Source organism: Manihot esculenta, chromosome 6, assembly GCF_001659605.2.
Source record: "Manihot esculenta cultivar AM560-2 chromosome 6, M.esculenta_v8, whole genome shotgun sequence".
Classification (NCBI taxonomy): Eukaryota; Viridiplantae; Streptophyta; class Magnoliopsida; order Malpighiales; family Euphorbiaceae; genus Manihot; species Manihot esculenta.
Window position 1 is genome coordinate 23,839,148 of NC_035166.2, and position 15,016 is coordinate 23,854,163.

At 31.7% G+C, this 15,016-nt stretch overlaps 2 protein-coding genes across 2 annotated transcripts; both read left to right on the forward strand.

The window, feature by feature from the left end:
• Positions 1–2,595: 2,595 nt before the first annotated feature.
• On the forward strand, positions 2,596–8,047 carry LOC110617020 (boron transporter 1). The gene is made up of 12 exons (XM_021759599.2): positions 2,596–3,565; positions 3,735–3,817; positions 3,925–4,117; positions 4,241–4,379; positions 4,615–4,780; positions 5,055–5,221; positions 5,350–5,523; positions 5,619–5,714; positions 6,105–6,242; positions 6,324–6,643; positions 6,935–7,205; positions 7,491–8,047. The coding sequence occupies exons 1-12, from the start codon at positions 3,462–3,464 to the stop codon at positions 7,791–7,793; spliced, it is 2,154 nt and encodes a 717-aa protein (XP_021615291.1). The 5' UTR covers positions 2,596–3,461; the 3' UTR covers positions 7,794–8,047.
• Positions 8,048–8,544: 497 nt separating this feature from the next.
• LOC110616767 (GDSL esterase/lipase At5g62930) lies at positions 8,545–11,200 on the forward strand. The gene is made up of 6 exons (XM_021759249.2): positions 8,545–8,749; positions 8,878–8,955; positions 9,042–9,182; positions 9,862–9,938; positions 10,557–10,721; positions 10,831–11,200. The coding sequence occupies exons 1-6, from the start codon at positions 8,651–8,653 to the stop codon at positions 10,997–10,999; spliced, it is 729 nt and encodes a 242-aa protein (XP_021614941.1). The 5' UTR covers positions 8,545–8,650; the 3' UTR covers positions 11,000–11,200.
• Positions 11,201–15,016: the final 3,816 nt, after the last annotated feature.

Consider the following 15,016-nt stretch of genomic DNA (forward strand, 5'->3'; position numbering starts at 1 on the left):
GAGTTACCAACCCATGAGTGTTTGAAGGTGGGATATCAATAATTAAAGGAAGGTACTGGGGTTTGTGTTTCTTAAACAAAACAGGTGGGTTCCCACGAGGGCTTAGAAAGTGAGAAACCTAACACACCCTTCAGTTCAGCGTTGAGCCTCATCCACAATTTTCATGTCCATGCTCGTGTGCGTGTTGCGTCTTTAACCCAAAATGGTGCAACTTTAATTAGTGATGCCTGATACACTTTATTTCTGCATTCCCAAAACCATGAGAATTTACTCTCTACTTGTTTAATACTAAATAATTTAATTTTTAAAATTTTATTTTATTTATAAAATAATATTTCTATTAAGTTTATTAATAATTAAAAAAATTAAATATCAATTAATTATTTTTATAGTAATTAGTTAAACATTTTAAGGGAAAAATTTTCATAATCTACCTTATCAATCACTAATATTAATATTTTAACTCGATTGAAATAATTAATTACTGATAGGTCGGTAATCAATATTTATTAGTTTAAAATTTTGAGAATTATTAACACATTACTGAGGAGTTCCCGTCCAATGTACTCGTCATTAATTCAATCCAATTTGTTTTAAATAATAATCTTTCCAATTATTAATTAATAATTCTATTTATCAATTTTTTAACTTAAAATAAAATTAAAAAATAAAAACACTTTTGGAAAAATAAACATTGATCGCAAAATATATTTAGATGAAAATATTCCGAAAGCTAAACTGACATAAATAACAAGAAAATGAACTGGTGCTGACTGAATTTATTGGAATAATTGGTTGGCTTTTAACCTAAATAAATTATATTTTTTAAAAAAAATTAAATAAATTATATATTAATTAGGAGTTTAAATAAATTAAACTGTTCATGACTTATTCGAGATTTGACTCGATAAAAATTCGATCGAATTCAACTTAATTTTTAAACGAGTTAAGTTCAAGTTTAATTTTTAGATTAGTTTAATAAACGAACTAAATTTAAACTTCATAATATTAAACTCGTTAAGACTCATGAGTAATGACCATTTTCAAATTTATGAGCAAACGCGTGAATAATTTTTTTAAGTAATGAGATTAATATCGTAAGAGAAATAAATTCAAATTTTGCATATATTTTTCATGAGCTAAATTTAAATATTTTAAAATTCATCTCTATATAATTTAATTATTCTCCTAAAACTTACATATATTTAGGCCGTTAAGATTTAATAATTCACCTTTATAAGTTTATGAAATAATCTGAATACATACGTATTTAGTTAAAATTATTTAATTTTAAACTTATTAATTTTATATTAAAATCCATAATACGTATAAATAAATTAAATTATTTGTGATTATTTGAGATTAACCTTAATAAAATTTGACTCATTTAGTAAACGAATTTAAACGAACTTATTAATATTCGAGTTTAAAATTAGTAAAATTTAAATCAGCTCAAAAAAAATTTTAATAAATAAAACTTAAATTCTTCAAAATTTGAGTTAGACTCAATTTGTTTAAATTTTATTATTAATTTATTTTCACTTTACTTATTATAATTTTATATATTTTATTAAATTAAAAAGTATTGGCTTTCTTTTTTTCAAAAGAAAAGATGTATCCATCGTAACTTTTTTGTCCATACAGCCTTTTCATTCTGTAATATAAAAAGATCATAAGGAATATATTATTATTTTTTCAAAAAATTGTTATTATTTAATTTTTTTTTCAAAGAAAGATTTTATAATCAAGAGATTATTTAATTCACTTGCGTAAACATGCATGCAGCCAATTTCATAAAGCAGCATGTTAGGTATTGCATGCCTAAAAACTCTAAAAATAAACTAAAATATCAGGAGTGCCTATGGCGGCTGGATTGAGACATGAAAAATATTTATATAGGTTGATTTTACATGAAAATGTAATATAAAATAATAATAGAATTCATATAAAATCTTATATATTTATTCTAAAAATTTATATAAATTTTATTTATATGCAGAATTAATTTAAATTATATTTTCATATAATACAATTCGGTATATTATTTTATATTTATAAATTAATTGAAATATTTTTAAAAATATTTTATTTTTTAATAGACCAATATGATGTGAACAAGATTCAAACAACTGGTTTATATAAAAGAAAAAAAAAAAATATCCTTAGCAAATAGTTATATGAATTTTGTTGCTAAAGCCTAAAGCGCGGAAAGCTGGAAGTTGCATTACTGTTCTTGTCTCACAATTGCTTATTTGCCACAAATGTGTGCTTTCCTATTAGGAGCATAATGAAAGATACCCACAGCTCTCCCAAAGATAAAATATTTAAACAAAGCAAATTAGCAAAACACTCATATTTATCATTTTTATTTATTTTTAATATTTTAAAGATTCAGCACCACAAGTTCAACACATAATGGCATGTTAATTTTAGGTAAATAATTTTATCGTGTCTTTTCCTTTTTTTTTTTATTTATGTTGTAATGTAAGAGTTTAAATTTTGAAAATTTATTTTCTTTATTAATTTCTCAAGAGAACAATAGGCTGGCCAAGAAAATGAATAATATATTTGTTTTAACTGTTATAATTCTGTATCTGCTGCATCTTCTTATAATTCTGTGCTCTCTCAGGTCATGTGGCAATCTTTTCTCTTCTGCTCTTTGTGTTCCTTCTCCAAAGTATTTCTTATGGTTTACTAATGCCGTTTTGCTCGAAACTGTTCTAAACTACTCTTGCTCTGGTTTATCATGGGTTCTCGTTAATGCCCATTTGCTTAAAATTTTTCTGAACAACTGAAAATATTGTGTTTGACAATGGGTTTTCGTTAATTTGTTGCTTTCTTCTCTTAGTCTCTCCACTCTTGAGGTTGGCCAGGAATTTTGCTTTTTTTTGCATTTAAATTTGTAACATGTAATTTCAATCCATCAGCTGCGTCTTCTTCTATGTTAGTTTGCTTTTTGGCGGAACTTAGTTGACGAATAGGTAACTTTCCATGATAATGAAGTAAGAGAATTAGCAAGATCTGAGCATATGTTCTTTCCGGTAATTTAGCCTCTTTTATTTCATCATGGATTCTATCCGTTAATATCCTTGATTTTCTTTAACTACTCATGGAATTTAAGTGATTTGATTCATTGCTAACCAATTCTTTTTTCCTTCGAAGCAAATATACCAAAATCATTCTTTATATATTCTTGAAATGTAAAATACATTTACCTATAGAATTTTTATACTATAAAAAATGATTAGTTTAGGCTTATATTCCTGTTTTTTGTTCTGGTACTTCTGGCCATAAATTCTTACTTTTACCTTAATCTATGCAAGCTTAGTTACCATATTGGCCTCTCGAGCACTTAAAATCGGGGTTAGAGTATTCTGTTTTGTGTTTTAGTTGGTTGTTGGTGAACAAGAAATTCAAAGATATACATACTACCTTCTTATTCACCAAGACTTTGAACCATCATGGAGGAAACTTTTGTTCCTTTCCGGGGTATTAAGAATGATCTCAAGGGAAGACTTTTGTGCTACAAACAAGATTGGACTGGTGGTTTCCGTGCCGGAATCAGGTTTGTGACTCGTGTTGGTAATCTTTTATCGCAAATGTGTGCCCCATTATTACAAAAGTTTCTGATTGTTTGATCAGTATTTGTATTTGAATAGTATGTTACCGTTTACAGATATTACTATCTTTCAAATTTGTCTTGTCAAAGTTACCATCGTTATTTCTCTCATTAGGATCCTAGCTCCAACAACATATATATTCTTTGCTTCAGCAATTCCAGTCATATCATTTGGGGAACAGCTAGACAGAAATACAGGTTGAACATCTTTTTTTTTTTTTTTTTTTTCTTTTACTATTGTGTTATTGGTACTTCAATGGTCATCTGTTAAGGCATTTTATTTATTTATTTTAATCATGTTATAGGTGGAACTTTGACTGCGGTGCAAACTCTTGCATCAACAGCACTTTGTGGCATTATCCATTCAATTGTTGGAGGACAACCCCTGCTCATATTGGGGGTTGCTGAGCCAACTGTGTTAATGTACACATTTATGTTCAATTTTGTAAAGGACAGGAAGGATTTGGGGCCAAAACTCTTCTTAGCCTGGGCTGGATGGTATTTACTTCAGCAATCTTACTTATCCTATATTCATGGGTGGTTTACCAGTGATTTTAAACTTCTTCTTCTTCCAATCACTCCCCCTTCTTTTTTAATTTTTTTACTTTAATTGGTTCTCAGGGTTTGTGTGTGGACAGCTCTGTTACTTTTCTTGCTGGCGATATTGGGTGCCTGCTCTATAATCAACAGATTCACACGCATTGCTGGTGAATTATTTGGTCTGCTTATTGCAATGCTTTTTATGCAGCAGGCAATAAGGGTGAGTACTCACACCAACTCAACTTGACTAAGTATTGATCTCCATTCCATTTCAAATTATGATAGTTCAAATCTGTTTGTGCAGTTGTAAATGACTTTAAGGTTAATTTCATTTTCTAAAGACAGTAAATTCAACTAGTAGGGTTTCTTTTTCCAAAGTAGCATGATAAAAGCATAATATCAATTGAAAATTTGGTCTTTCCATCATATGTTAATTGATAAATATGATCTCTTAGGGAGTTGTGGAGGAGTTTGGCATACCGGAAAGGGAAAATCCTAATCAAACTGCATTCCAACCTTCTTGGCGCTTTGGCAATGGAATGTTTGCATTGGTTCTGTCCTTTGGCCTTCTTTGGAATGCGTTAATGAGCCGTAAAGCTAGGACTTGGCGCTATGGGACAGGTATTAAACGTCAAATTGGAATTCCTATATATTCTGGTTCAATATGAAAAATACTATTCGTTGCATGTGGTGGGTTGTGAGTTGTACAGCAATCTTATCCTTGATTAGGCAATTGTGATTTGTGCTTCTCTTGCCTTATCTTTTCTATAATTGGGTAATCACCTTTGTTTGGTTTCATGTCTATGGAAAAGCTTCCCTGAAAGCTGTGCATCTCATTGAATTTGACTTAGTGCTTCTTTGTTTTTGTTTATTTGTTTGTTTATTTTTTTCAAAGGTTGTCTACGAGGATTTATTGCAGATTATGGAGTTCCACTTATGGTGCTTGTGTGGACTGCAATATCCTACATACCAGCTAAACATGTTCCACGAGGGATACCAAGGCGGCTTTTCAGTCCAAATCCATGGTCTCCTGGTGCATACTCAAATTGGACAGTTATCAAGGTGAATCCTAGACCTAGAGTGCAAATGCAACTTCCTAAACATTGGACTTGCAATATCAGATAGAAGAAGATTTGTCTGTGAATATCCTTTAAGGCCCGGAATGATAATCATGCTTTTCATTTATGCAGGAAATGACTGATGTGCCTGCTTTATATATAGTTGGAGCATTTATTCCTGCAACCATGATTGCTGTCCTTTACTACTTTGATCACAGTGTTGCATCTCAACTTGCCCAACAGAAGGAGTTCAATTTGAAGAAACCATCTTCCTATCATTATGACCTCCTGCTGTTGGGAGCTTTGGTATGCTGTTGCTCTGACATATCAATTGATTTCGTAGTCTCACGATAATTATGTGCCGACTTTTACATTTTTCATGGTGAATTTTCCCTTATCAGGTTATCTTATGTGGTCTCATTGGCATTCCCCCGTCAAATGGTGTAATTCCACAATCTCCAATGCATACAAAAAGCTTAGCTACATTGAAGCACCAGGTAATTGTCAGTCCAACATTTGTAAAATTTATACAAATCTGATTAATTTTTCCTGAAGTTTTGTTCTATTCATATCTTTCCCTAGTTCTTAATGCTCAAATTATAAGACAAAAGGAAAATATCTTACCTTTTCTATTTGAAGTGCTGCCACAGAAGCAGTACCATGGTCCAACCATTCTGTAAACCCTTATAAGTCGTATCTTCAGAGATTTTAGATTTGCATTATTCAAGTTAAATTACCGTTAATAGCTCTTCTATATAGGCTTCGAATCAATTCCATTTCTTGAGTATTTATCTGTTTCTACTCTTTGGCATTTCTAAATCTTTCTATTTTAATATTATATACAATCCGTTGATTTTCATTATCTTTGTTTCTTTGGTTTTGAGCAGCTTTTGCGAAATAAACTTGTGTCAACAGTCCGAAAAAGTATAAGCAAAAATGCAAATCTAGGTCAATTATACCAAAACATGCAAGAAGCCTACAATGAAATGCAGACTCCTTTAGCGTATCAATTGCCTCCTACGCTGGTAATTTAAGATGCTTATGATTATGATATGTTTGAACAATAGTTATATCTTCCTCAATTCCCTCACCTTTACTTCATCCAGGGATTGAAAGAGCTGAAAGAATCAACTATCCAACTGGCCTCAAGTGCTGGCTATATTGATGCCCCTGTGGATGAGACTGTTTTTGATGTTGATAAAGACTTAGATGATCTTTTACCAGTTGAAGTCAAAGAACAACGTATAAGCAATCTGCTTCAGGCATTGATGGTTGGTGGTTGTGTTGCTGCTATGCCTCTCTTGAAGAAGATCCCAACTTCAGTTCTCTGGGGATACTTTGCTTTTATGGCCATCGAAAGCTTGCCAGGAAATCAATTTTGGGAGAGAATATTATTGCTCTTTACAGCTCCAAGTCGAAGATACAAGTAAGTACATGATCATACTCCTAGCCATAATTTGTGTTGTTTTTTTAGCTCTTGTATAATCTGAAATCCCCTACTTAAATCTTGTTTGCGGCTGTTATCTTAATATGAACTTCAGGTAATATTTTGGTTTCATGTGCTGTGCCTGTGAGGAAAAAAATAACATGGAAGTAATTAAAACATTTAAATTTGTATAACCATACTATGATCTCCTGACTAAAGTGATGGTAATTTATTTGTAATGATTATTCCTGGAAAAATTGAACATCTAATTCTCCGTTGTCTACCTTCCAGGGTGTTGGAGGACTGCCATGCAACTTTTCTTGAGACAGTGCCCTTCAAAACAATTGCCATTTTCACCTTGTTCCAGACAGTTTACCTGCTAGTTTGCTTTGGCCTAACATGGATCCCAATAGCTGGAGTGCTTTTCCCAATGTTGATCATGCTTCTGGTCCCCGTAAGACAGTATCTGCTCCCTAAATTTTTCAAAGGTGCTCATCTTCAAGATTTGGATGCTGCAGAATATGAGGAAGCTCCTGCTGTATCTTACAACATCACATTTGAAGTAAGTTGACTTAACCCTTTCTTCAATTCAGATAGGATTGCTTAACAGTCAAGCTGGTGAATAAGTCAATTAACATGGATAACATGGATCTGGTTTATGTCATATCCACTTGAGTGTTTTGTCAAGCATTGCTATCACTTTACAGGGACTAAAATGAAGGTAGAGTTCATCAAAGTGTGTACTATAGTCTATAGGGATCAATACTTGTAAATCTTTGACTAAATTAGGATAATATTCTTTCTAAAGCTTTGAGCTTTAATCTGTGAAATTCTATGCATCTATCAGGATTCTCAAGCAAAAGCCTCTAACATTGATGGAGGAGAAATTCTTGATGAAATTATCACAAGAAGCAGAGGTGAGATCCGCCATACACAAAGTCCTAAAGTGACAAGTTCCACTTCAGGTCCGTTGCACGACATAAAACCTGCATATAGTCCACGTGTGTCACTGAGGACATACAGTCCACGTGTTAGTGAACTGAGGGCAGAATGGAGCCCCCAATCTCCTGCAAAAGTTGAAATAAAGCGAACTCCTAGTTCAGGCCTGTCTAGTCTTGGACAAAGCACTTCTGGTTCATCTTCAAGCTAAAGCCTTTTAATACATAGTTGCAGTGAGCTTAGTTGTCAATGTGCTCGAGAGGCCTTTTCACTAAGATTATGTAACTGTGTGTTTTATCATCTTGGTTCTAAGAATAGTAGTTACCTGGATGAGGACATAATTGGAGTTAATGTGATATGTGCATTATGTTAAGAGAAAGAAATCTCCTATTAAATGTTCCTCTCAGGGCAGCAGTTGTTCTGACAAGGGATGTTGATGATGTTCTCATCTGTTGCATGTGCAAAGTAGTTTGAGCAGAATAATTTAAATATTAAAGCAGAGCTACAAGTTTTTATTTTACGGAAAAAAATAATTCAAGGAAATATCTCAGAAAAAAAAAAAAAAGGATAACCATAATGAATTCAAAACTACAACAAAAAAAATACAAGGATGATTGTTGGTTGCAAAGGATATATTTAGTTAAATAAGATAAGATAGTTGAATGAGTTTTGATTTGATTTTCCGTGAGGTCAGATTTTGATCATTTTATTTAGATTTTTTAAAATTATTTTAGTGTAAAAATTAGTATGATAACGTGTAAATTTACTATTATCATTCTATTTAATTTTATTTTTAAAATTATATTTTATTAGTTATTATTTTTTAAATGGGTATTTAAAATATTTTTTTAATATTTAATAAGATTTAATATTTTTAAAATGAATATAATTTAATTAATAAAAAAAATTTCTTTTTTGACATGTGACAAAAAGCAAAGTATAAGATGTTTACAGGAATCAAAGTGCCAATAACTTGATTAAATCAGAAAGTCGTCCGACTCTTGTCACCGTCTCCTCTGTGCAGTATAACAGGAGTCCCATTTCCGAAAACCAGAGAGTAGAGAGAGAATGAGGCCACAGATCGTGTTATTTGGCGATTCAATAACAGAGCAGTCTTTTAGATCAGGCGGCTGGGGCGCTTCTCTTGCTGACACTTACTCCCGCAAGGTATCCACCTTGACCTTCCATTTTCAAAGCTCCTATCCTTTCTATCTCTGTCTCTCTTTTCCTTCTGATTGGATGCTACCTTTACTCAATTTTAATTTCCATTTGTGAATCTTGTTCTATGTAAATAGGCCGATGTGTTGGTTCGTGGCTATGGTGGTTACAACACTCGATGGGCTTTGTTCTTGTTGCATCACCTTTTTCCTGTTGTGCGTTCTATGTCTTTTTTGGGTTTTTCGTTTTTATCAATCTTGTTTTGTGGAATTCTAAGGTTTGTTGGCATTGATATTGGTAGGACTCCTCAAAACCTCCCGTTGCTGTCACAATATTCTTTGGGGCTAATGATGCAGCTTTAAAAGGGAGAACCAGTGAAAGGCAGCATGTTCCTGTGGAGGAATACAAGGAGAATCTGAGGAAAATTGTTCAGCATTTGAAGGTTTTGCCCACTTCATTTATTTTCTTAAAGCTTTACTCATGCTTTAGCAAACTTGTTTAGTCCTGAGTGTTCCTTGAATGTTGCTTGTTTGCCTTTTTATTTAGATGCTATGCTTGATTTTAACCTATGATCTTGTTGACGTTCTCATAATATGAAGTTGCAAATAAATATAACGAATTCTGAACAGTATAAGATGGCCTGCTGGAGGACTGCTTTATAGGGATTTGCAAGTATTTGAATGATCAGCTTGCTGATTTACTGATAGAATATTACATGAATTTGCTGAAAGCAATCTAATACCGGCAGTGCCGACATGTCTAAGCAACATTTAATGCTTGCTACAAAAACACTATCTCCTGTAAAGATAACAGCTGCCACCAACAAATTGCCCTTTCTTTTGGTCCCAGGTCACAGTCAGCATAACAGATGACCTTGTTGGGTTTCATACCACAAAAAAAAAACTCTAGTAAACTTTTATCCAAAATGAGAACTCCTAATCCTCCTGTTCCTATTTCCTGTATGTTTTTGTGGTAATTCTAGGACTAGCCTAATTATTAATCTCATTCTCAGTATATTGGAAACAACCCCCCCCTTTTTCTTTTCATTTTAGTGAATACCAGAAGATGTATTATCAACTGATGTACCTAGTTCTCATTCTATTTATAAAACTTGGTTGTAGGAGTGCTCGCCTACCATGTTAATTGTGCTTATTACTCCACCACCTGTGGATGAAGAAGGGCGAAAGCAGTATGCCAAGTACGGTACTCTTAACTTTTTATTATTATACTGACAGACATAGGTATGTGGAACATAGCCACAGCAACACAAGCACATATATGCAGGGTAGTTTAGTGAATTGGCAATTTGACTGCTGTCATTGCAATTGTTCCTCCCCCACCTTTCTCATATTTCAACCAAATATATTGTAATTTGATAATTGGTATATATTTTTAGTGAGCTACTGCTCATATTAGAAAATGAATGTATTAAAGGTGGAAATGGTGTGACATTTTTTTGGTGAATTTTGTATCAAGGACATTCAAGATTTTTTATTCAGTGTTGAGAATTTTAATTAATAAAAAAATTAATTCTTATTTTGCATTACTACTTTTTTAGTTTTCATTTCTTTTGTTACAAAATATTGGATGAACTTTGGTAGACAATTTCATCCTGCTGAGAAACAGGTCTGATGGTAAAAGGCTGAGTGGGGGGAGCATAGAGTGAGATGTTTTCCTTTCTGTTTCCTGTTACTGCTTTTCGTCAAAGCTTAAGTATATTACTGCAATAAGCCCCTTTATTTAGTTCCTTATTGCAATCCAAAATATTATAGTAAAGTGTTTGGACTTTGGGTACGTATGTGACAATGTTCTGCAGGTCTTTATATGGTGAGAAAGCTATGGAATTGCCAGAAAGGACAAATGAAATGGCAGGAGTTTATGCAAGGCAATGTGTTGAGTTAGCAAAGGACCTAGAAATTCGCTACGTTGATTTATGGTCCACAATGCAGAAAGCTGAGGGTTGGCAGAAAATTTTTTTGAGGTTTGTGATATTTTCGACTTCTTTTCAGAAATATATAACTTGGTCGCTTGTCCCTAGTTAGATTAAAATTTTAGGTGGTTGCAAGGACTAATTAGCATGTTACCTGCAGTGATGGCTTGCACCTGACACCAGAAGGTAATGCTGTAGTCCATCAAGAAGTTACAAGAGTGTTCAGTGAGGCATGGCTCTCTGCTGCAGAAATGCCATATGATTTTCCTCACCACTCAGAAATTCATGGAAATGACCCTGAAAAAGCTTTCCAACAGCTATGCATCTAAAGCTGCAGTTATTTTGGCATTTGTTCTTTAATGCATCCATCAGACCAAAAGTTCAAAACCTTTATTCTTTTTATCCCCCTGATTATTTGAACACTGCTGCTTCAGTGATTATCATACTACTACAGAAAGCATTTGTTCTTTCTGCTATATACTTTGTTTATCAGTATTGAAATGGATGCCATCATCTCCTTCTACTTTTTATCTACTGTTCCATTTTTCCTTAACAATGTGTTAATTGTTAAACACGTTTAAGCAGCATGCGAAATGGATCATGGATGGTAGGTTGAATTGCATTAGGGGCTTTCTATCACAATCTTGATATTCTTTAACCGTATCAATAGACAAAACCATCTCATTGCAATATGTAACTTCAATGAATTTGATGTGAGTGGAAATATCTGAACTATCATGTCTGGAAATCGAGAAAATAGTAAAGAAAGTTTTGTTCTCTTAAAGACATCAGACTTTATTCATTATCGAAAGGGACTACAGCCCAAACAAACCTACCAAGGCCTTAGGCCCACAAATAGGTGGACAAAAAACCATATAAGGCTCAGGCCTAAAGTCCAAAACATCAACAAGTAACTAAGGCCCATAAGCGTTAAAAACCAAGAACTTCTAGTACTCCAAATCCATCTTGACTCGAACTGACGCGGCTGAAAGAAAGCACACTGTCGTTGTCCTTGGAGAAGAACGTTGGCCACCTTTGTTGGCAGAATCAAATGCAAGGGAAAATTCTCTGCAGTAAGTGTGAAGGTCATACATGCTTAGGAACAGGAGAGGAAGACATCGCATAAACCACCAATTTTGTCCACCAGATTGATTGGAGACAGAAGTACATGCAGCAAGGATTGAGGAAAACAGAGGAGGCCGATTCTAAAATAGAGAAGACGTCTCAGTTGCACGACCTCCTTACCGTAAGAATCAAGGGAGAAAAACCCCAATTACAACTGCCAAGCAAGTGAATAACCGAAGATGTCCTGTCAAGCCTCCGCCCACCGGTCATTCGCATCACTTGAACAACACTACCCATAGAAACCCAGAAGGGAAAGTCTCCAAATCTGTAAAGCAAACCATCAAAGGTTCAAACATAAGGAAAAAGAAAAGAAACCAAGGACGAACGGCAAATATTGCCTCCAAAATAGGACCGCTACCAGAAAACTACCACAAAAACTATCTACATCTCCGCCTGGCGAGAGATAGGCAAAATCCAGAGTCAGGCGGAGAGAGGACTACTCTACCTAAAGGAGCAAAGGAAACCTCCAACCGAGATAATCAACCGGCGAGACCTGGACTATCAGAGGCTAAAACCTCAAGAGAAGAACACTCTTCAGACAAGAGATAGAGATGGTTAAAAAGATTGTTAATATCATGTAAACAAAATCAAAGAGTACACCTGATAGTAAATTGAATGTTCAGCGTTACCTTGACCTCCATTACGACAATTTTATTAATGAATATTAATTAAACATGCTTTAATTTTGTTCCTTCATCTCCCAACTTTGTTTATAAATGAATTTGACACTGTCATAAATTAGTATCTTAATTTTATACAAATTTCTAATTTAAAATATTTTTATTATGAAAAAATATGTTATAAGTAATATTATTAATATAATATATTATTCTATTGTAATCTAGCAGATTCTTAGCAAGTGCGGCAGACATTTTAATTTTTTCTTAAAAAAATAAAAAATTTACTCTGTCATACATGTAAAACGCAGTAGAACCTAAAAGTGGAGAGGACTTCCATTGCCTAATTGCAATGAACTAGACGAGGTGCAGACTAACAGAGGTTAAAACCTCAAGAGAGAACACTATCTCCTCAGATGGTTGTAAAGATTATATTAAACAAAACCAAATAGTAAATAAAGTGAGAATAATGAGAAATTAATAAGATATTGACATTCAACAATTAATTAAGCCCTCTTCGACAATAATTAAACAATTTACTTATGGTTTTACACCAATTTGATTTTTAACTAAAAAACTTTACCAATTTCTTAGATAAACCATCCATGAAAGATGGTTCCCCCTCTGAAGCACCTCCATCATCACCATCCATTTTGATCAGTTTCATGCAAATTGGTTGTCTTTAAATCCCATACTCGGAGCCAAAGTGCATCCAATTTCGATTCTTTTGATGCTCAACAAAATGGATTTCTCTGATTATGAAGGGTTTTATAAAGAAAGTGTTAAAAAAAAATTATTTAATAGGGAAGGGTATGAAGAAATTATTTGTGAGTAGGGTTTAAATTTGCTATGTTATTAATGGATCGCTTGTCCATTCGTTTTTTTTTTTTTTAAAAAAGAATTTGACAGCATGCCACCCATCTAAGCCCGCAAGCTTTTTTTTTTTTTTTAAGGTACGGTAAGGTATATCTTTTTATTTTTAATTATTATTATAATATAATAATATATTTATATTATATAATATTTAGTAATATTATTTATAATCTAATTTTTTATAATAATAAATATTTTTAATTATTTTTCAAAATATATTTTATTATTTTTAATTTATTAATTTTATAATACTAAAATTAAATAGTATCAATTACATATCATATTTTTTTAAAATAATTATATAGATAATTATTAGAAAAAATATAAGAGACTATATTATATTATATAGATAAGTATTAGAAAAAATATAAATAAACATGTCATTATTATTATTTAATTTTTATGTTATAAAATATAATAAAATATTATTAAATAATTATATTATAAATATTTATTTCACGTTAACTCGTTTTATAGAAGAATTTAAAAGTTAATAATAAAAGAAACTGCATAATAAATATTAAAAATTGTGAAATGATATTACGTTGAGATCAAACGTATATAATTATATGAAAGCATTAATGCAATTTACATTTCATTGAAGTGAGATAAATAAATAAATAAATTAATTAATATGAATATTTAAAATTATATGAATAGTTTATATTTCATTGTGATGGTCTTTTTCAATTGTAAAGGTGTGATCGTAGTAAAATATCATTTAATTTTTAATTTCCATGAATTTTTCTCCACTCTCACTAGAGCCTCTCTCTCATCTCAATTTTATCTTTGTGATCTCTGTGATATTTAAATTTTAAACGGTAGATTATTGATCCCTAGGCAATTCTCTTCGTCATCGACTTTTGGATACTTCTCTAAACAACCTAAGAGCAATTAGTTATACGGACATATTAGTTGTATTGACATATTTTATCTCTGTTATTTGCATGATATAAAATATATTAATTTTATAATATTAAAATTAAATAGTATCAGTAATATATTATATTATAAATAATAAAATGTGTTATTATTATAATATATAATATAATTGATGTTGTAGATATTAAATTGATGATGTGATCGGAATGTAGTTATGCCGCGATTGGTTAGATATGGAATCACTCCAATATTCAAATTAGTATACCGAAAAAGATAGTAAATAAATTGTTTAGGGATTTTGTGTGAGAAAATAGCATAACTTTATGTTTATAATTATTCTCCTTTTAGTAATACTGTAAAAAAATGGAGATAAATATAGTATTTTTTGATAATCCAGTGATGATGTGATCAGTTGCTTGATAAGAAATATCGCCAGCTAATAAAATGATGATCCCGCGATTACAGACGTAATAGAGGTATATTGGATTATGTTTGATAATGGTAATTTCATGCCGAAACTCACTTATCAAATAAAGGATCAGCGTCGATGATGAACTTAGTGTTAAATTATCAAGATTTTCATTTTCTCATATTAAACCGCATTTCTCATATTCCTACTACGTGATTCTATCTTATAGTGATAGTACGTAACTTACTTTAAATTATTGTTATATAATATCAATAATATTTGAATGTTATATAAAATATATTTTATATTATATTTAAAAATTAAAAATATTATAAAAAAATTAATAACAGTTTATCATTTTTGTGCTATAAAAATAATATGTAAAGAATATATTATAAATAATTATGTTATAAATAATATTATTAAATTAATATATTATA

Coding starts and splice junctions, on each gene's coding strand:
- LOC110617020 (XM_021759599.2), top strand. CDS start 3,462: ATGGAGGAAACTTTTGTTCCTTTCCGGGGTATTAAGAATGATCTCAAG. Junction 4,781..5,054: donor GACTTGGCGCTATGGGACAG/GTATTAAACGTC, acceptor TTTTTTTCAAAG/GTTGTCTACGAGGATTTATT. Junction 5,715..6,104: donor TAGCTACATTGAAGCACCAG/GTAATTGTCAGT, acceptor GGTTTTGAGCAG/CTTTTGCGAAATAAACTTGT.
- LOC110616767 (XM_021759249.2), top strand. CDS start 8,651: ATGAGGCCACAGATCGTGTTATTTGGCGATTCAATAACAGAGCAGTCT. Junction 8,750..8,877: donor CTGACACTTACTCCCGCAAG/GTATCCACCTTG, acceptor CTATGTAAATAG/GCCGATGTGTTGGTTCGTGG. Junction 10,722..10,830: donor TGGCAGAAAATTTTTTTGAG/GTTTGTGATATT, acceptor TGTTACCTGCAG/TGATGGCTTGCACCTGACAC.